Source organism: Gallus gallus, chromosome 3, assembly GCF_016699485.2.
Source record: "Gallus gallus isolate bGalGal1 chromosome 3, bGalGal1.mat.broiler.GRCg7b, whole genome shotgun sequence".
Classification (NCBI taxonomy): Eukaryota; Metazoa; Chordata; class Aves; order Galliformes; family Phasianidae; genus Gallus; species Gallus gallus.
In genome coordinates, this window is record NC_052534.1 from 28,991,106 (window position 1) to 29,015,804 (window position 24,699).

At 39.7% G+C, this 24,699-nt stretch overlaps 1 protein-coding gene across 1 annotated transcript in view; it reads right to left on the bottom strand.

The window, feature by feature from the left end:
- The window catches only part of GLP1R (glucagon like peptide 1 receptor), a 79,346-nt gene that overhangs the window by 9,209 nt on the left and 45,438 nt on the right, over window positions 1-24,699 (bottom strand). Inside the window, 7 exon segments of the mRNA NM_001135551.1 lie at window positions 19-107; window positions 515-584; window positions 4,721-4,781; window positions 12,211-12,370; window positions 13,943-14,096; window positions 17,873-17,979; window positions 20,566-20,675. Coding sequence (NP_001129023.1) covers window positions 19-107; window positions 515-584; window positions 4,721-4,781; window positions 12,211-12,370; window positions 13,943-14,096; window positions 17,873-17,979; window positions 20,566-20,675 — 751 coding nt within the window.

Sequence of the window (24,699 nt, forward strand, 5' to 3'; positions counted from 1 at the left end):
GTCCATCAAACAACATACCTGCATTTTATGTCAGTTTTGCACATCAGATTAGCTTGTAGCTTGGAGATGATGATACATATAACTCTGATAAAGATCAAGAAATTTACCTGGAGAGATGAAAGAAGAATTTATACAGTCATCAAGAAATACGTATGCATAAGTGTTACGTTGGGTTGTATATGCATTTCCAGGTCCCTGGGCATCCTGCTATTCTGCAACTGAAGAATTTACCACAGAATTCAACTTCTTGCTAAGTTCTAAAATGCATTCTCTGTAAAGCACAAGTCACCTTTGAAAATGCAGGCAGTTTACTAAATTAAGAAGAGGAGATTACTTTTGTCTCTGCAGAGTGAGATACAGTCAAGATGAAACCAATTTGGTTTCATAAAATCTCATTTCTGAATGAAAATGTCAGTGCCCTCAAAGGTTATTAGCCTTTGAACATGCACAATAGCCATATGCATTTCCACTCTTTGTAGTACATGATGTAGTACTGAGTGCACTCCATACTCACCCCAATGGCGATTAGAATGGGCAGTCTGATGATCAGCCAGTAATTCATGTTATAGTTCCTGCTCCAGCAGCTAGGCAGATAGCAATAAGACAAGAAAAAAGTTTCAGTACGTTACTAAAATCTCCTGTTTCCCATTCTCTTACAGCAGTGCAGATGGAAAACAATATTGAGGACTAAATACCAGGAAAGTACATCATGCTGACATGGAAACAGATGCATTTGCTGGGTTCTTAGAAACACTGAATGCTTTGCACAATTGCAGCTGTCATAATCTAGCTGGACACTATTTGTCTGCCTTTCCTGTACACTAATGGCTAGCTCTCCTCCACCACTTTATGTGAATTATCATCAATAAATTTTGGAGACTTGCTCCATTAAAACCAAGGTCATTTGGCTGCAAGGGGAGAGATCAATTTGATTCAGGTGTTTCTTGGGTGGTTCTTGTCCTACACTTCTTGTGATGTTTTTTATTATTATTCAGACTCCAGTGTCAAGTAATATTATTTCACTGTTTATTAGTTCTTTATCACATTACCTACCATCATTTTTATCCTCTCAATATTTGGATCACTCATCCATTTTCTTTGCCATTATTTTCAAAAATAACCTACTAATTTCATCCAAGAGAAAGCAAATAAGGCAGATAACTCCAGTTCCATCACTGTATATGTACAGGTTTCAGGCCCAAAGTAAATTATCAAAGTTTATATGCATGCAAAATCAGTGACTGGACAACTGAGCCCTTTCTGCCCAGAAAGTAACATGCTGCAGGCAATCTAATACTTTATTCTTCCCATATGCCTCATTTTCTTTTTTAAAATTATTGTGCCCTCAAGCAATGGAGGAGAATGATCACAAGAAATGTAATGCCTGAAAGCCATAGCTTGGGATCACCAGTTTGAAGTGATCATTACAATGGAGCTTTGTACATCCAGTTCCTTTGTCCGCTGTCCCCAGGCAGCCAGCTCCAGCAAGTCATGTGTACGCACAATGGCTCAGGTGGCCCAGCAGTGCTCTTGTCCACTTCACTGGCTGCAGCAGCAATAGCTTACTTAATATTTACATGAAACAACTTTGTTAGCCTCTTGTCACAGCAACATTCATCAGTAAAGCCAGCAGGTTCCTGAGCCACACAGGCTGTGAAAGAAACTATGAAACAGCACTATAGAGAATACAGGTTGTTTCATGGAACAAATTCCTTCTCCAGATTTCATCTGCCAAACCTTACGTATGCTCAGTTTTCCCTAAGTTTTCTTAAAGACCTACGAAACTAGGGTCCTACTGGCAGGGAATAAGCCACCTAACCTTGTCATGGGACAGTCAGCTTGAGAGAAAACAGAAAACTGTGTAGTGCGTAGTAGGAGTCCGTGCCACAGTGCCTACACACACATATCCAACAGAGGAAAGTGAAGTAGTTTTGCAGTGGCAGTTCCATATTCCCTTGGTGGTAATGAAGGCCCAAAAAGGCTAAGAATTTCATTTTTCTTTCAACTTGAGTTTAATGCATACAACCAGATGCACTACCCAATTGCATTAAATTGTATTTCAGATACTGGAGAAAGAAGGCTTATGTATTGTGTGCAGTCAGTGTACCTGAGCTGGAATCTGAGTAACAGAACTTCTTAATTGCTATGGGTGACTGGAATCTGGCTTCATGCATTTTTAAATTAATTTTATTTGAACCCCTCCAGGCGGGTAGGATAACAGGCATGGCTGGGAGTGGAGTTCTAATTTTCTGACTAGCTACAGTGGAAGCAGAGGCAATTTTAAAATTTCCTGATAATGACAGAGACTGAGAAATGGTTTAACATTAGCCCTGCTACATTTCTGTGTGTATTAATTTGCTTCCTGTGGCACAGAACAGTTTTAGCTACTTTTAAATTTATACAAATATGTGCAATAAAAACACCATTAGAGTCCAATTAAAGTGTCACAGCTATTAAAGTGTCCAGAAAATGAAATTGATAGATCTGTACGTTACTTTTTCTCCATTTGTGCTTTCTGGGACTTTCACACTGATAAATACACCAGCAGCCATTCTGATTGGGATCTACCCCTGCAGTTTGTTCAGGAGCACTTAAAAGATGCTTGGCAGATAATAGCATCAGAACTGTAAATGGGGAATTATCCAGTGAAGCAGATGCTACTGGGAAGTTTCTGCCTTTGCTTAACAATCTAGAAATCTTTTTTTATGAAGGAAAACACTGTTTTTTTTTTTTTTTAACCTTAAAAGACATACAGATTAATGGCTCCATTTTTAAAAATACTGAAGGCTGGCTGTCTTCCTCCCATAGTTAAATGAAGACAAAGACCACAGAATCATCACAGAATGGCTTGGGTCGGAAGGGACCTTAAAGGCCACCCACTTCCAACCACCCTGCTCTATCAGCTCTTTAGGTACAGTGTAATGATTAAGAAGCTCACCTTGCCTTTACTTTTATTTGTAATCTATACAAAGAGTTTTTAAATAGCTCACTTTTGAAACAGCAACTGATTTATAAAGGAGTTCACACGTGCACCTGTAAGGAAAAAAGGGGCCAGCGTGAAAGAAGATCTTGCAGGTTCCAATCCTTTATTCAAGCAGAAGGATTGCCTGAAACTTCCAACCCTGGCCACATCTACTTCCCATTATTCCTCATAACCAGGGAAGTAGTTGAGTCACAAATGAAATTTGCAGCCTGCCGCACATCCGTGGTGACAGTGCTACAGCAAACAGCATGAAAGATATCCCTGTCTGCTCCAACAAATGTCTGCCCAAGGCATGGAAATCATGCCTTTCAGAGAGGCTGCTGCATGTGGTTATTTACTGTTGTATTTTACAAATATTTATACAAGATTTAGAAAATTCAATAAGGTGCAAAATTGTCCCCTTTAAGGTCTGCTGAAGGCAGCGAATGACAGTTTTCCCTAATAGAAAGTATAAATCAGCTCTGAACATCGCATTATGTAGGAGGCTCAGTGTGAGTACTTGGAATACATTTTCTACATTGATGGCAAGATATGGCCATGGAATACTGCCTGTCCAGATGCTACATGCTCTCTACACCTATTTTGATCATTTCATCAAAACCAGCAATACATCAGTATGGTCATGATCTTGTTATGGTACATTACCAAGTCAACCTTGGAAAGGAAAGTCAGAATAATCCTAGTATTGCTTAAGCCAGACGAGGCAATTTGACAGAGCTGTTTCAGTATTATAAAAGACACTGAAAAAAACCTAATCTTAATACTCATGAATACAAGAAAACAGTCTGAGAGTGGTTCTGACTACACGGAATTTTCACACCATGGCATCTCTCCAGCAAGAACTATGCTTGAAAAAAAACATCTCACAATGACTACAATGTGTTGGCTGGGTTGCTTGGATACTAAATAAGATCATCCAATAAACAGATCATCTAGGAAAAAAAAATGAAATAGCATAAAGATATGTACATCATCACAAAGAAAGCTACTCAATATTTTCAGGCAGTCATTGTCACCAAGAAGAAGAAGCCACTTTCCTCTCTCTTGCTTAAAAAACAAAAACAAATCAACAAAAAACAAACAAACCTGCTGAACTACAATGCTATCTGGTACATAAAGCATTAAAAAGGCCTTTTTTTCTTTTCAGAACAGTCACAATGGGAAAAGCAGACAAATTGTATTTTGTGTTTTTCAACAGTTATTAGTGGTACACTTGACTTCAGGAGGACTAACACAATCAGACAGAGAATGCGTTTTCATTTTATGAAGACCTAAATAATGGAAGCTTAAACAAGAACAGGCAATCACGTCTCTGCTGCAAGGCATAAAGCTAACCACTACAAATTGCAGGCAGAATTCTGTGGGACATTTTTGCCTTCATCTGAGGCATAACTGTAAAGGCTACTGCCAAAGGCACAATGTCAGGAGAGGTCTTGGTTGGGTATGATGACTTCTGTTGTTGATACTGTAACTACAGAAAAACAAAACATACCTTTCCTTGACCTGCAAAAGGATAGATTCATTCAGACATGCAGAAAATTGGGATCAGAAGGAAACATACAGTCCATCCTGAAATGTCATGCAAGACCTTCAGACAAAACAGAAGCAATTTTATGAGGTTTCAGCACATTGCCAAAGCAAACTACACTACACTACAAAGAGAAAGCAAACAATGGCCTGCCAGTGCACACACGCAGCACAAATGAGAGATAGCTAGAAAATCAGAACTAAACCAACCCCTCATCTTCATAAAGGTACTTGACAGTTCCCCAGAGGATAACAAACAGCATTGGCACACCTGGGAAGAGAGGAGACAAGGTTGACACTGACATTAAAGGACAGGGAAAAGTAGAGAGGACATAACCCCCCATAAAATGATGTACAACATAACTCTCTGCCAGCAGGGTTACATCTCCTGACCAGTGCAGTTGGCTGTCAGTAGTGGGAAGAGGAACCTAACATGCAAGTAATTAACATGTATAACTTCCTTTGCCTAGGCCTCCATCTAATTCCTAGCAGGCATGAGCAATGAACAACCATCACTCCCATATTTGGCATATACCAGCTTTTCTGTGGAAATTTTCACGGAGAGGCCAAGGGAACTAAATTTCTGGAATCTCCACTGGCCAATGTATTCAGTTTAGAGAGGAAGAATGTAGAGCTCTTTGACCCAAACCTTCTGCATCCACACTTCTGTTCCCAGGTCTGTTGTGTTGCATTAAGGTAGCACCAAGCTCAGGCTGTCTATTGGCATCAGGGCTGGAGTACACTCAGTTCTATGTACCATGATGACAGTGAAAGCATGGGCACATTCTGTGGAGCACATGTGCTCAGGTCTCCCTGGAAAAGACCCAACTTTGGGCTATGAAAATTGAAGAGTAGCCACAAGGCAGGTGCATCTCTTCTTGAGAAGGAGCTTGGTCCTATGCTTACCTGACAGCGTATGTGTTACAAATGTTCACAGTTTATCTGGGACGCAAAGGGAAGACACAAAAGCCAAATAAGCTGGCAGTTATAATTTGCTTCATAGTGTCAAAGGCTCTCAACAAAATTTTAAAGTGCATTACATTCTTAAAAATGAGAATGGTAACAGATCATGTTAGAACTTTGTATGCAGCACTGTGCATTGCATAATGCAAAAGTACAGTTTCTGATAACAGAAGCCACAGGGAAATCAGTGATCTCTTGCAGACTGAAAATCTTCAAGCAATGTCTGTACTGAGCATGCAATATCAGTAAAAACCTATTCTTTCATTGCACTGTATTCCTTCTCTACAGTTGTAACAGCTAAATACTGCAGAAATAACCACAAATGATAAATTATTCTCCATCAGTAAACAAGGGGAAATAAAAAGAGAAAAAATAAAAGAGTAATAAATAAAAAGAAAAAAAAAATCAAAGAGTACCAATAGTTAAAATAATAACAAATATATAAATTGAGTAGAGATACTGGCCAGGTGGCTGAATCACATTCCACAGACGTACCTTATACTGAGAGTATATTTTTGGAGCAAAGTTACTGAGAAAACAGTCCTACACTGATACTGGCATAAGAGATTAAGAACAGACTCATTGCAAATCACTTCCAAACAAATGAGCCTTTGATTCATAGAAACTAATTACAGTTTGAATTACTCCTTTTTTATCTTTGCTGAGAATTAAGACACTTTAATATGAAATTCACAGATTAAAGCACAAACACTGTGAGCACAAAGGCTGTGTGTCAGTGGAGGGAACAGATGCACTGAGTGATAATGGTAATCATTTGTGGATACCTCCATCTTCTGGATACACCAGAAATCTCTCCAAATAAATTGCATTACTCGACATTTGAATTAAGTGAGAAACTGTATATTAAATGGGCCTGGCTGGAGAAGGGTTCGTATTACTGAACTGCATCAGTATCCTGCTATGTAAATGTCGTACAAGTTAATAGGTAGCATAGTGGTACAACTCTGTCCCTATCGCCTGTGCCACAGGTCTATGGTGCCTTTGTGTTGCAACACCATCAGTCACATATGGCCCTTTCTAGCAATATATATTTTAATATGAGACAGCAATACTTAGCAGTGCACTACATATTCATGAGCTTCGAATGTCAATGCAAATTCTACATGGATGCCATCTGTTATCTACCAAATTCACAAAGACCTGTCCTGAGAAAAAGGTGGCTCTGAAAAACATCTGGAGAACAATTTTGGTAGATGGGACTACATCTAGTTTTCTAAGGTCCTAATCAAGATCTGAATGGGAGACTGCCACAACAACCTTCCCTAGTCCACCTCAAATCGATAGAATACATTCAAACAGCAAAAGAGCAAGTTTGCAGCATCTCTACAATAATCGTAGCTTGCAAGGATCACTGAGGTTCCCCATAGATTACTTTGTAATCTTGACACCTAATTAACCTCAGTTAACAGGCAGAAAAGTAAATGTCATTCTAGCTACTTTGCTCAGGGGAAATTTGCCAGGCTTGAGCAAGCATTAGAAGCAAATTCTATAAAGCTCTTTGAATAAAATCTACAGATAAATATTATTTATGAACAGAATCAACATAGTATTCTCATCCTGAGCTCACAACACACAGCACTTTCAGTATATTTGAATTTCAGTCCTATGCTTCTTTCTCATGTAGCTATTCAAAGAATATCAGATACCTGAGAAGACACTTCCCTCACTTGTAGGGTGTGCTTGTTCTCGTACAAAAAGCCTTAAGATTGTTCAGTGATTTCCCCAGGTTAACTGAGGAAGGTATCCGAATTCAGGAAACTGTAGCATCTGTTTCTGTCTGTACTGAACATCATCTGAAGATGCCAGAGACTGCAAAAGTATTTTCATAACAGATTCAGCCACATTAATGCTTACAGAATAACTAACCAGAAGTCTCTGAACACTACATTGTGATTATGAAACCTGTCACAGATACTGACATAATAAGCATACTGAGAGATCAGCTAAAAAAATTCAACTTAGATGACAGAGGACAGGGCTCCTGAATAACAGTCTACAAAAATTACACATATTATAGATGAGAAAGTAATAGATCTGCCAAATCAATGTCTTATACACCCCACTGCATAAATAAGCACCTAAATGTATTTATTTTCCTGCTAGCTTACAGTATTCTGCACCTGCTCAAGTATCTGCACAGCTTACAGAAAAAAAGAAAAAGAAAAAAGGTTGGAAAACCTGTCAGACATTATCCATGCCAACACCCAACAGTTTTAGACAGAATGATAATAGAATGGAGTAGGTATGAGAAGAAAGTTGTGAGATATTCTGCTTGAGGATTCACCATTTGGTCAATGTTTTCCCAATGCTACACAGTTCCAAATGAGCAGAGAGGGGAATTGCTAGTGGAGGTGCTAATGAAAGCTTCTATGTCCTGTTTGTAACTGCATGTAGAAATCAGTCTTTCCTTTTAATGGGTCTGTTACATTTCGGAACAGAACAGACAAGCTCAGGCAGTTTTGAACTCCACAAAGCAGTGGTTACCACAAAAGATATCACCAGGTATGTTCCATGCATTTTTCCTTCTTCCCATACCTTGATGTGTAGGCTTTCACTCTAGCAGGCTATTCCTAGGTTTGCACCGTACCATATTTTCTGTGAAGGTGATTTCAGGAGAGAAAGATTTGTGAGGAGCAAGAGAGACTCTCCTCATCCTCACATAATGATTAGAGATTCTTCTTGATGGAAATCTGCCACTGTAGGACCAAAGTATTGCCATCCTGCTGGGACCCATAAAAAAGGACATATTCTGTGTACTGTGTTTTAGGAAGGATGAATTTCTTTATAAGCTAGTGTTTCAGATCATTGGTTTCCATGTGGTGAGAAGCTTGGCCTCTGAGATAATCAGGCACATAAACCAGAAGAACAGGGCTGCTGTCAAAAGAAATCTAGTTTATCATTTTTCTCTAAAGGAGCCATCCAGGACAGTTCGACTTCACCAACTACAAGAAATATGTGATGAGGGACTAAAATTAGTGATAAATAAATACAACCAGATGAAGAAAGGGTACTAGTATGGAAGATGTGAAAAGCAAATACGTAATGTTTTTATCTGTTTAAAAAAGAAAAAAAAAAGAAGAAAAAAAAGTTGAAAGCAGAAGACTGAGAGCAAAGAGAAATAATAGGAAGTCCTGAGTGATTTGTTTATTTGTTTCTTATCAAGCTCAGTCTGGACATAAAATCAATTTTCATACCCTTGTCTGAAAGAGTTTTCATTGAAAATAGATAAGAAATGGTTAGTGTAATGAGTGCATCCTCTTGCTACATTGAGCTCATACTGGGTTTGAGAAGGAAGATATGTTACTGGCCCTGTTCCAGCCAGATCATCCTTGCAATTGGGATGTAGATTTTGACACCCTAGCCAGGCTTCTTGCCTTTAACAACCTCATTCCTTCAGTGTATTCATCCTTAGAGCAAGTTTGGATTACCAAGGGTTGGAAGAAGGGGAGTTATTTATTTTTTATAGCAGTTTCCCTGCTGCATGCGCAGCTGGGTGTAAAATTGCCACAGAAGCTCAGAGAACGTTTAGCTTTTTTATTAACATTTTCTTAGTTTTTAGTGCTGAAAATTGCCTCCTCCTGTCTTTCCTCCTGCCTGGCTGTCATGCACAGTCGCTGTGGGATGTTGCCATTTTTTTCCCATTCATCCCTCCTCCCCAGCTCTGAATGCAAGAAGGTCCTGTTTCCAGTTGCTGCTGAAAGATGCACACAGCAGTGTTACAGCAGTACCTCTCTTCTCCAGAGACTGTTTTGTATTGCCCTGACACATCTGCTTCAAGTCAGAATAAGGCTCAGTGACTCTCCCCTTGGGCTCAGACACGACGGAAAATGTGCTGGTGTCCCAGATACCCTGATTAAGACCAGCCTGCACATCCTTTTCCTTATTTTGAACTGAGATGAAATGTTCATATTAATGTAAAATTAGAGTACTTTTTCAGTTATGTAGTTACACAGATTCTTTTTCCACTGTTAACGACAAAGTATAGCAGTATTCAATATAAAAACTGAAACTCTCGGAGAGAAATACATACTGGGACATTTCTACCTAGTGGTAAGCTGGTCCTTACATTATGGTTTTGTTTGGGCTCACCCAGTGAATTGGTTTGTTCTAGCTTCTTGTTTGTTTTGAGACTGATTGTTGACCAAAAGAAGTACAACAAGGAAAATACCACGGCCAAGCATACGTGCACACACTCAAGTGGAAAAAACCCTTGAAGAGAATACCATTCTATTCATGCATTAGGCAGGAGTACAAGCATGACCATATGCAATCACATTGGGGATTACAGACGCAGAAACAATACCATATGGTCTGTAAGTGATCAAAAAGTTCAGTTCTCATTAGAAAAAAATAATGACATGGTATGAGTAACACCCACTAAGTTTATGAACAATACACCCACAAAATTTTAACACAAATATTCATCAAAAGATGAGTAATGACAAATTAAAAAATCATCCTGTAAGACACTTCATTAACAGGATAAAGTGTCAGGGTATCAAATCAGCTCTGACACGATCAGGTATTTTTTGATCCAGCTTTATTTTTTACAGTTGAACAGCTATTTCAAAGAGTGAGATGCTCTCAGCTCAAACAGCAACCTCACCTTCCGGCTCTTTGAAGCACAGTCTGAGACATTATGCTGAGGCTATTATATAGCTCAAAATAAAACTGAGCATTCATAGCAGAAAGGGATCTGGTGAGGAGCTTGAGCACCCAAAAACTGGAAACACCAGTGAAGAAGCAAGAAAGTGAGTTAAAAACATCTTCATCTGTTCCCAGAAGCTGTTCAAGACCAAACTGTTACCTGCTATAACTGATCTGGGAGCAGTGAGGGCTTCGTTGGACTGCAGTAGCAGATGTCTGCATCTGAAGACAGAGAATTATTGGCAAGGTTTGCACATGCAGCCATGGCTGGAATAGCAAGAAACTATAAGGATGAGGATTGAATGGCACCAGCAAAGCTTTTCTAGGAAGTCTGGATGAAGCTCATACATTTAGTGCCAAGTTCTGGCACTGCCACTCATTTCCACAAATTCATCCAGAAATTCAACATACAGTAGCAAATCTCCCATTGTGTAAGAAAAACAAAAATAAAATAGTGCTTTCTGTTTGTGTCCTCTGCTTTTGCTGATATAATTTTGCTTTTTTTTCCTTCCTCATTATTTTCCATTTCCTCTCATGACTTCAGTGCTTCAAAGATGGCTCCTCCCCCACCTCCCCTTCCTTAATAATAAAAAATAAAAAAATCAAAGGTAAAATGACTACAACCTAGTTTAATAAAAGTAGCCTACAAAAACTCTGGAGTGGGATTCTTCATGATGGAGCACAGTGATAGGATAAGGGGCCATGGTTTTAAATGAAAAGAAGGAAGATTTTGATTAGATGTTAGGAGAAAATTATTTACTCAGAGGCACTGGCACAGCTGCCCAGAGAAGCTGTGGGTGCCCCATCCATGGCAGCACTCAAGGCTGGGCTGGATGGGGCCCTGGGCAGCCTGAGCTGGTGGGTGGCAGCCCTGCCCACAGCAGGGGTTTAGAACTGTGTGGGCTTTAAGGTCCCTTCCAACCTAAGCCATTCTGTGATTCTATGATTCATTCTGTGATTCTATGATTCATTCTGTGATTCTATGGTTATATAAACTACTTCTGTTGCATGGTCTACGTAAAACAATAATAGAAGACAAAGACCTTCTTAACTATAACTCTCACGATGAAATTGCTATTCCTTGTATTTATTTATACCAGAAAGCGTTTACTTCCCATATATTATTGTTCAGTAAAATTAGTCAAGCAATTCACACTGAGTCATTTATACATATTTTATCAGTGAATTAATTTACTAGAATATTCACAGTTGGCAAATCCATAGAAAGTGGAAGGCAGTCAAAGCAATTTAAATGTTAGAACTAGTATCTGTGAAAGCATTTGCAGTGTTTACTTGGATTTACTTTCAGCTTTCAAATAGTCACTCAGGTTCCACAAGGAAGGGCAGAAGGAAAAGAGGAACGAAGAGAAAGCAATAAAGACACAAAAGAGATACTTCAAAAATTAAGATCAGTCCCGAATAGTAATAGAATTCATGCTAACTGGAGAGTGAATGAATCAAAGCTTTAGAATTTTTATAGAAGGCAATTCTGACTAAAGCAACTGATTTTAACTCATTACAGTACTTAATCTCAAGCACACACACATCCCTGGCACGTGCACACTGACCAATCTTTCACCTGACATTTGTCACTTGGCCTGCTCTGCCCACAAAACCAATCTGAATGCTCTCTGCTAGCAGCCCCTTATTTGTCATCCCTCTTGCATCCCTCCACTCACACTGCCAGCACACCTCTATCTTCACTCCTGATTAGATGTGAGATACACCATTATTTTGCACCAAAAGTAGATTACATCACTGAATTTAATGAGAAACTGTCAGGGCATGGTAGTTCAGAACACCCTTTGCTCACCTGAAATCAGCCACACATCTTTTGTGTTAGTAAGTTGATGTCTTGCTAGAAAAGTACCACATGCTTGTCACTGCTTTGGGGAGTTTCTGTAGTGCTGCATAGCCCCTGCATTATGAACCCATAGCCTCTACGTTGCAAGCCCCCAGGAGCCACACTGGCCTAGCTCAAACAAGATCAGGGATCAGGTACAAAAAGAGAACAGACTGCAGGACTTGAACTGGGCAGCCACAGGTGGACATAGGAAAGGTCAACTTACCCCAACCAATGCAGAGATACAGCCGAAAAATTCTCTGCTCAGAAAAGACAGACAGTACCAGCAGCGTGTACAGGTACATGCCTTCCACCAGCAACCAGTAGTAGTTTGCAGCCACACAGTACTGCATCATCACAAACACCAAACGGCAGCTAAGGGATTCCTGTGATGGAAGAAAGCACAGCCCAAATGAATATAAAAATGGCAACAGAAAAAAAAGGAAACTAGCCCAAAAGACTGTTTTTCTTCATCCTACTTGTACTTCCTCCTCAAAACGACACCTCACATTTGAGTACTGAAAGGGCAGAGACCAGCACTACGTGCTATACAAAGCAGGTACACAACATTCCTCCTTTCAAGAAACCAAAATTATTTGTACTGAATTTTCCTTGTAAGCATTGGACTATAATTTGAAAAGCAGCACAGAAAGATGAAAATGAAAAGTAGCGCCCATAACATGTGTAAATCAGTGAATTCTTTCACTACTCCAAATATTATATTTGGCAGCTGAGAATTTCACTGTCCAAGAGCAAATGGCAGATACTATAATACTGACCATTTTCCAAAGCAAAAGATTTTTGATAGAGGCACAGTATTGTCCAATGCATTACATTTAAGTGCAAAAAATCTCTTGGCTAACAGATTACATAGATGTGAGCAGCAGAACTTCAGATAAGCATGAAACCTGATTATCTAATTGATGTGTCCATCAGATCTGATGAAACCACCGTTGGATAAATCATATCGGAAAACACAAAACCTACTTTTTCTTTCTTTCTTTCTTTCTTTCTTTCTTTCTTTCTTTCTTTTAAAGAAAGGAACAACTGACATTTCATTGTGAACATTCCCAAACCCTTCATTTTATGTAAGTATTACAATCTTACTTTCTGCCAACCAACATATTCTCAGTGCAAAGAAATGAACCATCCTATGAGATTTACTTGTGGTATTAACAATGAAGCCCTAGGCAGAGTGTCACAAAAAGATGGGTACTAATAATGTATTATGTCTCTTTATGAACCCAATCCCGTATTTCAGTAGCAAATGCTGTACCCATGTTCTAGAATCACAGGAGCAATATAAATAATGGAAATCCATTTCTATAACGATTCAATTACATTTTGTTTCCCAAATATGAAGAGGAAAGGCATGCTTTCATCATATTCACAAGAGCTGCATATCCTCCATAATTGATTAGAAGTATTTAATTATTCTGTTCCTCCAAAGCTTTTCTAAAAGCTTTTACATTTGCATTTAAATATGATGCTTTTATTTTTCTATCATTAAAAGATTATAAAGATTTCCAAGAATGACCAACTAATTTGATCATTATACCGAAGGGACAATCCTAACACAAGAGGTGTTGGCTTAGGAAAATGAATTCCTTCTTGCTACTATACTAGAAGAACTGAATCTGCAGCCAGCTCAAGAAGAGGAAAGAGTCATTTGTACACATGCAAAAAATCCACTTCACCATGTTTGCTCCATTTAGAAGGGCAAACCTACCAGAGGACAAGAAAATATACCATGACATCAACTGTTTGTCTGCAACAAGCTCTGAATGGCACAACCAAAACTGCATACGTTGTGCTACAACGTTCAAAGAAAGTACAGACCGAAGAAAGCATCATTTTGGACAAGCCTAGGTGTACAAACTGAAATTACCTGCTGTGATGCAGACACACCACCATGATGACTCCAATATCCTCATAACCACCACAGTGTCTGCCCCTACCTGGAAGGAGATAAGTCCTTCCCACTGGTGCTCTTGTGTGGCTGTGCTGTACATCCACTTCACCACTGAGTCTTTAATGAAGACGGATATAGCACGGAGGATAAAAGAGGTGAAGAGGTTCAGGTGAATATAATTCCTTGTGCAATGAAGATGTCTGTAAAAATGGAAGAATCAATCACGATCCACTAATGGTGTAAAAGCTGCAATATCACAGATAGGACTGAGGTCAGGCATAATGAGCCCTGTTGAAAATCATGAGGTACCAGAGGAAATCCTGTAACATGAGAATGGCTGGGGGGCATTTCAAACTGTCTTTGGGACGAAATCACTGTCATGGAGGAAAAGATATTCAAAAGCGCCGCTTTAAGGGTGAATGTCTGAGGGAAGGGAAAAGATGGGTATATAAGAAAAATCTATTTAAAACGTTTTAAAAGTTGTTTAAAAATAAAATTATTTTCAGAAGAAATATCTGAAAGGACTAAAACCATTCTAATTTCACATAATGCTGTACTTAACCCCTTTGAACTGACCTCAGTGTCACTGAACAGGTTTACTTTGGCTCAGGAACTGCTGTACAGTACAGCTTCTGGGCTGTGTTCAAGCATACCTTTCCCAGTGGGGAAAAAAAAAATAAAAAAAATCCACCTGTAAATTATCAACTTGACAAGAGAAAAAGCTGTATTCAAATTGCCTCCAAGGGGAATTGTAAATATCTCCTGCGTAACAAAACAGAACACAATTTCCTCCTCTGCATTCAGAATTGAAAACAAAACAAAAAAATTCACCTGAATTTCAGCAGTCACACAGCTGTAAAGACAACAAAATTGCTACTAATCAAAAAGAGCATGTTAAAGGATAGCAAAGGAAACTGCAGTCATGTAAATGGCAACCAACTGCAGAGTACGCTAGTACTTTATCAGTCCCACCCACAAACTCTTTTCCTCTAGAATTGCAAGGGTACATACTTTGCTTCAAAGGAAGCTACACTAGGTATAATTCTCTCTTTTATGCTTAAATAAAATAAAATAAAATAAAATAAAGAAAAAATAGGCTTGGTCTTGAATACTATCAGTTTTAAAATTAAGAAAAAGAATATATTTATTTAAAAATATCTAATTCAATTAGAATTGCTTGTATCACTTTTAGGTCACTGCCTATTGCAAAACTTACATATGATTAATACTTATTTTTGTTTAATTCAAAATTTATTTGTTGCTACACTTCAGAATTGCCATATATTTAAATCCAATTGACAAATGTATGTAAACTAGCCAACTGAAGATAAAAGGTTGAAGAAGTTACTACTTCTGCTGCAGTCAATGCAAGCTATTCAAATTGCCCAATTCATGAAGTTATGGGCCCAGTTCAGCTTCCATCACTGAAATTACACATTTTTCTTTCATTTCAGAAGATGGAAAATTGGACACTAGAGATACATTACTCTCTTGAATCATTACAAAAAGCAAATACAAGGCTTACTTCTACAGTATAAGAACTTACTAACTCCTTCCTATTACAGAAGTGGTGAATATCAGTATTTTGATGCCATTGAATTCAATTTCTATCCTCATCTGATGAGATTGCACAACCCAGGGAAATGAGCCACGTTCCAATTAGTATCCAGAATCCAGTATCTGCAGTCATTTAGGGGGAGCATCTTATGTTTTTTATGAGATACAGGAAGAAGTTGTCTTCAGACAGTCAGTTTAGACAGGAAAACAAAAAATAGTTTGATGGCATAGTGAGGCTCACAAACTCCTTAATATCTCTGAAACTTTATTTGCAAAGCCAGAAACTGACACTCATGCAAGCTTCTCCAGTCACTGCTTCACAGTTGAAGGAAAAAGTGCTAAATAATCTCCCCACAGGAATCAGGGCACCAGAATTTCCTTTCTGCTACCAGCCATCTGTAGCAAGGTTGCTCCTTGTGACGTGCCAAAGCCACATACATCCTTCCTTCAGTAAGTACATGGTTGTGTTCTGTGACTTTTACATCTGGGCTGCTAAGATTACTCAAAAAGTGTCACTGATGGGTGAAACAAGAAGAAAGCTCTCATCTTGGGAGACATTTGGAGAATTCAAGACCATCTGGTGTTGTGTTGGGTGAGTCCCATGTTGCACAGCCACAACATGTACAAATCACAGTTATCATTACATGGGACTCAGAGCATGAGCATGTCTACATTTCTGCAGTCATTTTAAATCTTCTTTGAGAAGGAGAAGGGATAACACCATGCCAGAAGGCGTTGCACGGTAGTATAAGGCTTGGGTTACTTTAGCTTTGGGGATTAGAAGCTGAAGGCATGACTGATGTTTTTAAATGCAACGAGGTGTATAAACACGTAGGAGGGAGGACAGGTTAGGGACTGCCTTGCTAACAGAGTGCTGCCTTCAGAGCAAACCATCATTAACTGGCATTTAGAATTATTTACTAGGGAAGAAAATTTCTTAAGGATCAGAGCACAGAACTAGGAGATGAGAACATACAATTCAGAGGCAGCCTCATCAACATGTAATCGGGACAATGAGATCCAGATGTATACAGCATCCAGGAGCAAGACTGCATGACAGAGGGACTTCCCTCCCATGCCAGAGTAGGCTTACATCTTTGTGTTTTCTAAAACCCTGTACTCAGCATTCCTATACCATAGGAAAATCTGTCTAGAATCAGTGAGTCAGTCCCTACTGTACTTAGGGAGAGAAAAAAAGAGATTGTTTTGTTGGAGGCCAAAGGCTTTATTTTTCTTTTAATCAAACCTACACAATGTGCCATCAACATGTATCCAATTCAGAAAGGCTGTGCAACCTGGAGTCTCTTAATTTTGAGATACTTTGAGCAATGTGTTGGTGCATTACTGGATGAAGCCAGTATGCTAATGTGACCAAGCGACAGCAATATATTTCTGAAAGCTCCCCAACAAGAGATTTTGGTAAAAGTCCTCTGCATTGAAATACACCTCGCACAGGCCACATCGGGAATACTGTGTTCAGCTCTGGGTTCCCCAGTTCAAAAAAGACAGGAATCTCTAAGAAAAGTCCAGTAGCAGGCCACAAAGATCAATGAATCATAGAATGGCTTGGGTTGGAAGATGATAAAGGGCCTGAAAGCATTTCCCAAATGAGGAAAAGCTGAGAGAAATGGGCCTGTTCAGTATGGAAAAGAGAAGGCTGAGGGGGGAATCTCACTGTTGTTTATAAATATGCAAAGTATGGGAGTCAAGTTGACTGTGACAGACTCTTTTCAGTGGTGAACAACAGAACAAGGGGCAACAGGCAGAAGCTGGAGTATAGCAAGTTCCATAGGAAAACAAAGAACTCCTTTAGTATCAGAGTGATGAAGCACTGGAACAGGCAACTCAGAGAAGTAGAATCTCCTTCTCTGGAGATATTCAAGACCAATGCAGGTTGCCTTCCTTGCCTTCCTGCAAGACCCACTGTAGGGAACCTGCTTTAGCAGGGGGACTAGATGACCCCTAGAGGTCCCTTCCAACCCCTACAATTCCGTGATTTTGTAATTCTGTGACTAGGAAATGGGCAGGACTGAGGTTTATACAGTATGCAACTCTATGCAAGCCAGAATGAAATCTCTGCTCAATGTCCACTTGCATTCCAGACCCCCCATCACCAAGGCAACAACATGAGAGAACGTTGGAATCTCTCTTTTTTCATCTCTTTTAGTGGGAACTTCATTGAAATAAAAAATATAAAAACAAAATATTTCAACTAATAAAAAGCATATTCATACATGCCAGTAATATAATAGAAGCTTAGGAATTTTGCTTGTATTTTGAGAAGAAATGAATGTGAGAAAGAGCACAAAGGGAACTGAGAAATGAGGTAAAAGAAGAAGGGTAAAATCAAATGCTTATGTCAGCCTGATACAATCATACAGAAAAACATTTCTCCATTCTCCAGAGCTTCGCCAGTTACCTGAATCCAAGAAGAATGGCAGTTGCAATTACAAGGGCAGAGAAGGAAAGAGCATATCCAATGGTGTATATGATGGACAAATTCAGGAGCTGTTCTTCTGGTGCATCCTGAGAGCACATACAGGAGAAAAGAAAAAAAAGAGAGGGGGGAAGGAGAGCTTATGGGCTTCTGTTCTTTTTACCGAGATGCTTTTTAATTTTTCTTAATGACACACAGAAGTCATTCTCCTATTTTTAAGTTTAAATGCATTCATTGAATCAGTCTTCCACTTTCCTATGTTTTAAAGAAATAAAAATTTTATCTTAATTCCCCAGCTGCTCCCAGGTGTTCAGTCAAAGAGTTGGACTTCACAGCCAGGCTAGAAAATAGATAATGCAGCATTATTTGATAATCAAGTTAGAGAGGCATAAATTACCACACGGGCAGGTATTACAGAGATGGCAGAAAGAATAGACACAACTTAATTCTGCAGTAAAAATAGTAAAGCATGTATTTTCAGACATGCACTCTTAGAGCCTATCACCTTAATGCTGTTATAAGGATGTTCCTTTGGTAATGTCTATGTTTAGAAATAAAACAAGCCAGGTCCCATTTGCTGGCTCTGAGGTAAAGCATGTCTTGCACTCATGTAATTAAACTCCTTCCTGTCCCTGAATAGTCCCTCTTCTGCCTCAACTACACTGCCTCCTGGGAACAGGCTGCAGACCACCTCATACCATGAACTATGAGTTACAGCACTGCCTGAAAGGGAACGAGGTGATGTAGCAGCAGGGATGCTCACACCTTCTTGATAGCCTCTCTCTCCCTTCAGATTTCCTGTTGAAGACACATCCATTTAGACTCTTACTTGAAAGTGCTGGCCAAAATCTTTAGGGAGAGAACAGTTTGAAAAGCTACATGTAGGTCTGAAATACAGTACAGGCTTTGTTGCTTGGGCTCCAAGGCACATTCGTGTTCTCTTTTACTTCCCTACTTCAAGCTGCTAATTATGCAGCAGACTCCTGAGACCCACAGTGTACAAAGGAATATACTCCTTGTACTTCAGAAATAAGTACAGCTATTCAGATGTATTTTGCGAAGCCAGGAGGATTTAATGTGAGCATACTGGCTGTTCCTCAGGGATTTGCTAGCTTAAAGTTTTAAAAGGAATGACATGAGAGCTATTTTATGAAGAGAAAAATAAGATCTCTTCAGGATCAAAGGACAGGCAAACTACTGAGACCTAACAACTTAAAACACCTACATAGATCAAACCCACAACTCATACCTAAAGAAAACAATGCCATTTTATAAGGAATATCTTGCAGACTCTTGGGACTGTGTTTAACAGTTGTGACATAGTATACAGTAAGCTCATAAAAACAACCTGTCTTCATGCACAAGATGCATCGATCGCATAGTGTAAGGTTACCGGTGGCTCTGTACACATTAGCTGGAAAAGCAAACATGGTCGTTCACATTCTGGGTTCTCACACTATGTGTGAAGGTTTTCAAAATGCAAACTAGCTCATGGAAACCTGGAGGTAGGTGGCAAATGACCACGTGTTGCCACTAACTATTTCTCTTCTTGGCATGTTCCAGCACAGGTCTGGAAAAAACCACAAAGGCAAACAGGGAAAAGTCAAGTGACCAAAATTATATTGAGTGGTACACTCAAGTGCTGTGCTGAGGCACCCAGAATGTGCTACTGATATGGAAGAAGAAAATTATAGGGAAATGTTAAATAAAATATATTATAGGGAAATGTTAAGTTTTACACAGTTGGAGAACTAGAAATTATCTCTCTTTCCATTTCCTTCTAGTTTGCAGCCATCTATTCCTTCTAAAGAGGTAATGAGTTCCAGGAACTCCAGGAGGCACTCTGCCTGTGGAACTAAGGAATTTCATATACTAGAACTGTTCTGGCTAGGTATGTACTAGTTCCCAGCATGCTGGGACAGAAAGCAAACTCAATTTATATGAGGAAAAGGATCACCCTTGGAGGCTCACAGCTGTGATGGCATTACATCATGGGTACGCACACAGTACACTAGTTGACGCCAGTGGCTGATCAAAATCCCTTGGAAGCCTTTCCACTCTTCTTTATTTGGTGCCAGGTGTCTCAGCTCCCTGCAGAGTATAAAGCGCTAGGGCAAGAAAATAAACTGACAAGTCTAATTCCACAGTTCATGTCAAATTTAGCTTAAAAACAAACAAACAAACAAATCCCACAAACAGACAGAAAGCAGGAACTACCCTTCACCCAAAGCTGAAAAACAAGTGCATTTCAGGTCAGTTAATTTTCATATCTGCTTATGAGACAGAGAACGCAAACAGTAATTTTATTCCAGCACTATTCTACCAGGGGAAGGAAAGGAAAAGGGATAATATTAGACGGTTTCTGTAATGAGAGTTTATCCTGCTGTAGATAAGACCACTGACTCCCTCAGGAGTGTCCTGCACCACAGCCAAGATCCTCCAGTTTACTTCTCCTGGTTGTCTCACCTACATTAACCCTAGACTCATCTGCCTTACCCACTGCCTTTGTTAACGGGGAGATACCTGACATCCCATACTGTTAGGCTCATCAAAGTGATGCACTCAGGATGAGTTGAAAATGATTACTTTGACAGGGCAAAAATGCATTTTCATCAATGATTAGTACTGTCGTCTGTTTGGTCCTAAACAACAGTAGCAGCCGGAGACACTCTTACCTGGTCAGAGGCCTCACACTCTGTCAGGTTCCTCCAGGGCAGAGTCGAGTTCTCCTTTAGCAGCCAGGTACCCTCGGAGGTGCAGAACCGGTACACCTGCCCATGGAGCACTGCCAAAAACAAGAGGGGGCACAGGGTCAGCTGGAGCATAGCATGCATGCAGGGAGGCAAGGCTGCGACCTTCCCTCCTCACCATCAGCTTTCTCAGTTGGAAAAGATGCAGCAGCACAGCTGCAGGAGCACTTTGCCTGCTCCCTGCTCATCAGTACTGCTGCTGCCTGGCCTCAGGGCTACAGCCTCACCTACAAAATTCACAGGGCAAAAGGTGTGCATGCTCTTTCTATTCTGAAATCATGCAGACCACTGAACAGAGAAACCTCAGAACAAGCTCATTAATACAAGCTCCCCAGAATGCATGCAGCTGCCTAGGCAAACATCTGCACTACAAAACAAAACAATAAATCTCTGCTTAAACTACCCATATAGTCTTTTTATTCCTTCTGTCTACATGTTTGGATAACAAAATCATCAATAAATAAAATATCTTCTAAGGGCAGTTAGCAACTTGATCCTGTAAAAGCAGGTACGATGAAATGGCTTATAATAAAATTACATCAGACAGAAGCACCAAAATAGGAGTACAAAGGGTAAGGGCAACTTACCCTTTAGCATATGAAAGTATCTAAAGTCTAATAATCCTAAATCCTAATATAGCAGCAGTCAGTGCAGGAACCAGAAATAACTTAAGATCTTTCTGTATTCAGGAAGAGTCTTAAGCAAAAAGAATTAAACCAATAATCCAGACAGAAGAAACCACATAATGTGAATGGGAGAAGCATATGCACATCTTGTCTCAGGAATCATTTATCACCCAAAATATTTATGAGATAGAGAACGTTAGAAACAAACAAATAAACAAAAATCTTAACCTATAAGGCAGCATTAGGATTGCAGCATGGTTGATACATGGAGAGATGCTCACAAAAGAACTGAGAGACCACACAACGATGACAGGAAGATGGTGCAGGGCTGATGTACTAAAGGCAGCCTGCTACTCTCAGGGATGGGAGATCAAGTCTCACCCCTGTGGAAACAGAATATTTTCAGCTGCATGTGAAAGACCTCTGACCTTACATAACCTCAGTGCAGGTTTACTACAAGGGCCCCAAAGGGTTTGGTGTTGAAAACACACCACACTCACAAGACCTTTCATCCTCTGCAGTTGTTCACGTTGAACACCAGCACCGTACAAGACATGGGAAGCAAACCCAGTCCCTAGGATGTTGCCATTTTAGCATGCCTTGTCATCAGCTGCAGAGGTCCCTTGGAAAAGGAGCCCTGAAACCCCAGCTGCATGGCTGCTACAGGAAACATCTTCAGAACAGATCCTTCCAGGACCAACCTCTAGTAATTCTCAGTCCTATGAGCACAGGGCAACCAGGCTCTGCCTAGCTGTTCTCCTGGTCACAGATTCCACCGCAGGCGGCTAACTTCTACTGTTGAGGAAAAAGGCTCTGTACATGCCTGACAGCTCAGCAGAGATATTACTATGAGTCAAAGCTCTTCCCTGGTCCTGCCTCACTGAAGAAAGTGGCAGAGAACAGTCTACACCAGAAACTGCTTTGGTATGTCTGCAAAACAACTGACAACAACCTTAGGTGGAGATTTTAGATCTTGCTATTAAATGAAGTTTTGATTCAACCCGATAACATTTTACAAACTAAATTATCATCTTTGCTTAGTAAAAGGAGTTCCAACACAGGTTTTTCATCAGGTATATTTTGATCCAAGTACCACAAATATCTTAAGAAAAGCAAATGGTTTGCATTAAGCTACCTAGAAGCATTCTTGCAATAATTTTTCACGTGACCTTATCGTGATTGTCTCTCTAACAGTCATGGCTTAGGATGGCAGAGATCTTCAGTATCCTACACCGAAAAAGCAACACTACTAGTACATATTGTCTTTATGCAGAGGCCTGATTCAAATCACCAGGAGTCTCACTTCCTTCAGCCTTCACATGAAGCCTTGGCTGAAAAAGATCAGTTAAAACTACATAGAGTCAAACTGACAGCAATATGCTTGGGAGATGTCCAGGTGCCATGATAGAATGGAGCCACATACACCCTCACCTTCAACTGCTGAGCAGTTTTAGCTTCTTTCTTGCTGTTGTTTTAGTCAGAGGTGATTCATGTTTGTCCATGTCTGAATTCTGTTGTGACTCAGGCCTTCTTACTTTTCAGGCGGTGCGAATACCAAATGTACAACAATCAGCTCCAGTTTGAGTAGATTAGAACGAAGAACAAACTTTCCAGAAGATGTGAGTAGTTACTGCCTTCCTGCTAACATACAATATCCTTTTCCTGTATCATAATGCTTTTTGTTACCATACAGTGTCTCAACTGACACCAATTATTACATTCTATAACTGGATATCACACTCTACAACAAAAATAAATAAAAACTACTTCCAGTGTATGGGGAACCTGATTTTATTTAACTTGTAAATTAATGCATTAGCTGACAAAGTTGCACAACATTTAGAATGGGATCTTAAAGAAGCCAGTTTATTTGTAAAGGGTCAATCACACCTCATTAGAATTACATGTTAAAATGTGGATTGATGTCCAAAACTCAAACACTCTGTAGACTGATAAAAGACAGAGAGGAGAGGCCATGAGTTAACAATGAAGTTAATACCATCATCTATAATGTTCCCTGAAGAGTCCGTAAATCAAAACAAATGCTATGGCCAGCTAAACAGTTTTACTTATGAGGAAAATGTTATCACATGGCAGAATGCTCACAAACATTTCCTTACCAACCTCCTTTTATTAGAAATAAAAGCAAATTAAATGATTTATCTGCTTAAAACAACCTGATCTGGCTTTTACAACAACACTGTGTCAAGGTCAGCATGAGATTACTCACCTAACAGTCCCTCAGGATAAACTGAAACATTATTCACTGTAAAAACAAATCACAGCATGTCCTATTCAATCACTTCTCTTCAGGCAGAGAGATGAGAGAGTGAGGAAAAAGGACAAGAGACCAAGAGCTTTGTCTAGCTGCTGTATGTCAAGTATTGTAGAACTCTTAAGATATCTTCTCTATTTCAAGCAGAGGTAAATGTTTTGGAAAAGGTAACAATTTTGTCCAGTAAAAAAAGGGATTCTGTACTATACAGGCATCACAGCAGTCTTCCAGCAGACTAGTTTGTTCGTGAAGTAAAAAAAAATGCCCTTTGATGGGGACCTTGGGAGTTTGCACCTCCCAGCACCTCTGAAATCAGTTGGTGTGACCTGACCACTGCTCACTTGGAGTCACTGTTGGCTGTAAAAGCTGTCACAGAAGCATCATTTAGCCCCCATCCTGGTTTTTCATACAGCAAACACATCCTAAACCCAAGACCTGTAAGCCTGCAGCTGGCAATATGGTAACAGGGAGCAGCCTGGACATGAAGCCTTTGGGAAGCAGGAGGAGCTCCAGCCTGCACTACTGTCCAAGAAACACATTTATCTAAATGTGTGTTTATGCTGGGCTCACTGCCACATCGTCTGAAATTATATTACCTCAACAGCCAGTTTAACTACAAGTACTTTATTTAGTACCCTTTTCCACTATTCCTCCTCCCTCAGTATATTAGTCATTCCAACTCCATCGTTTTTAGTGATGAAAAAGCAATGACAAAACTATGCTTTGCATTTTGTCTTGAAGGCAGAAAAGCTGACGGTCACTTCAAGTTTTTGCAACAGGAAGAAATTCATTTTCAATTATATCCTACAGTCTGTGTGCGGGTTGGGGAAACAGATCTGAATGCATCTACTGAGATCTCCCATCATGCTGCAACAGAATGATGAGAGAGAGTCATGTACTCACCATCCCACAAAAAAAGATGGATGCGAGCTTACACAGACCTAATAGATACTTTACAGGGTGCAAGGGGAGATGCAACTGAGCAAATGCTGTCCATGATAAAGACTGTACAAACTCATCTTGCATGCCCAAAAGTCCTCAGAGCCTGAATCTCGTGGTTTACTATCAAAAGTTAAAAGTCAGAGACTTTGCTCATGGAGGTGATGTACTGCAGAGATTCTGCATGCAAATATATTCTTATTTAAAAACAATCAATTT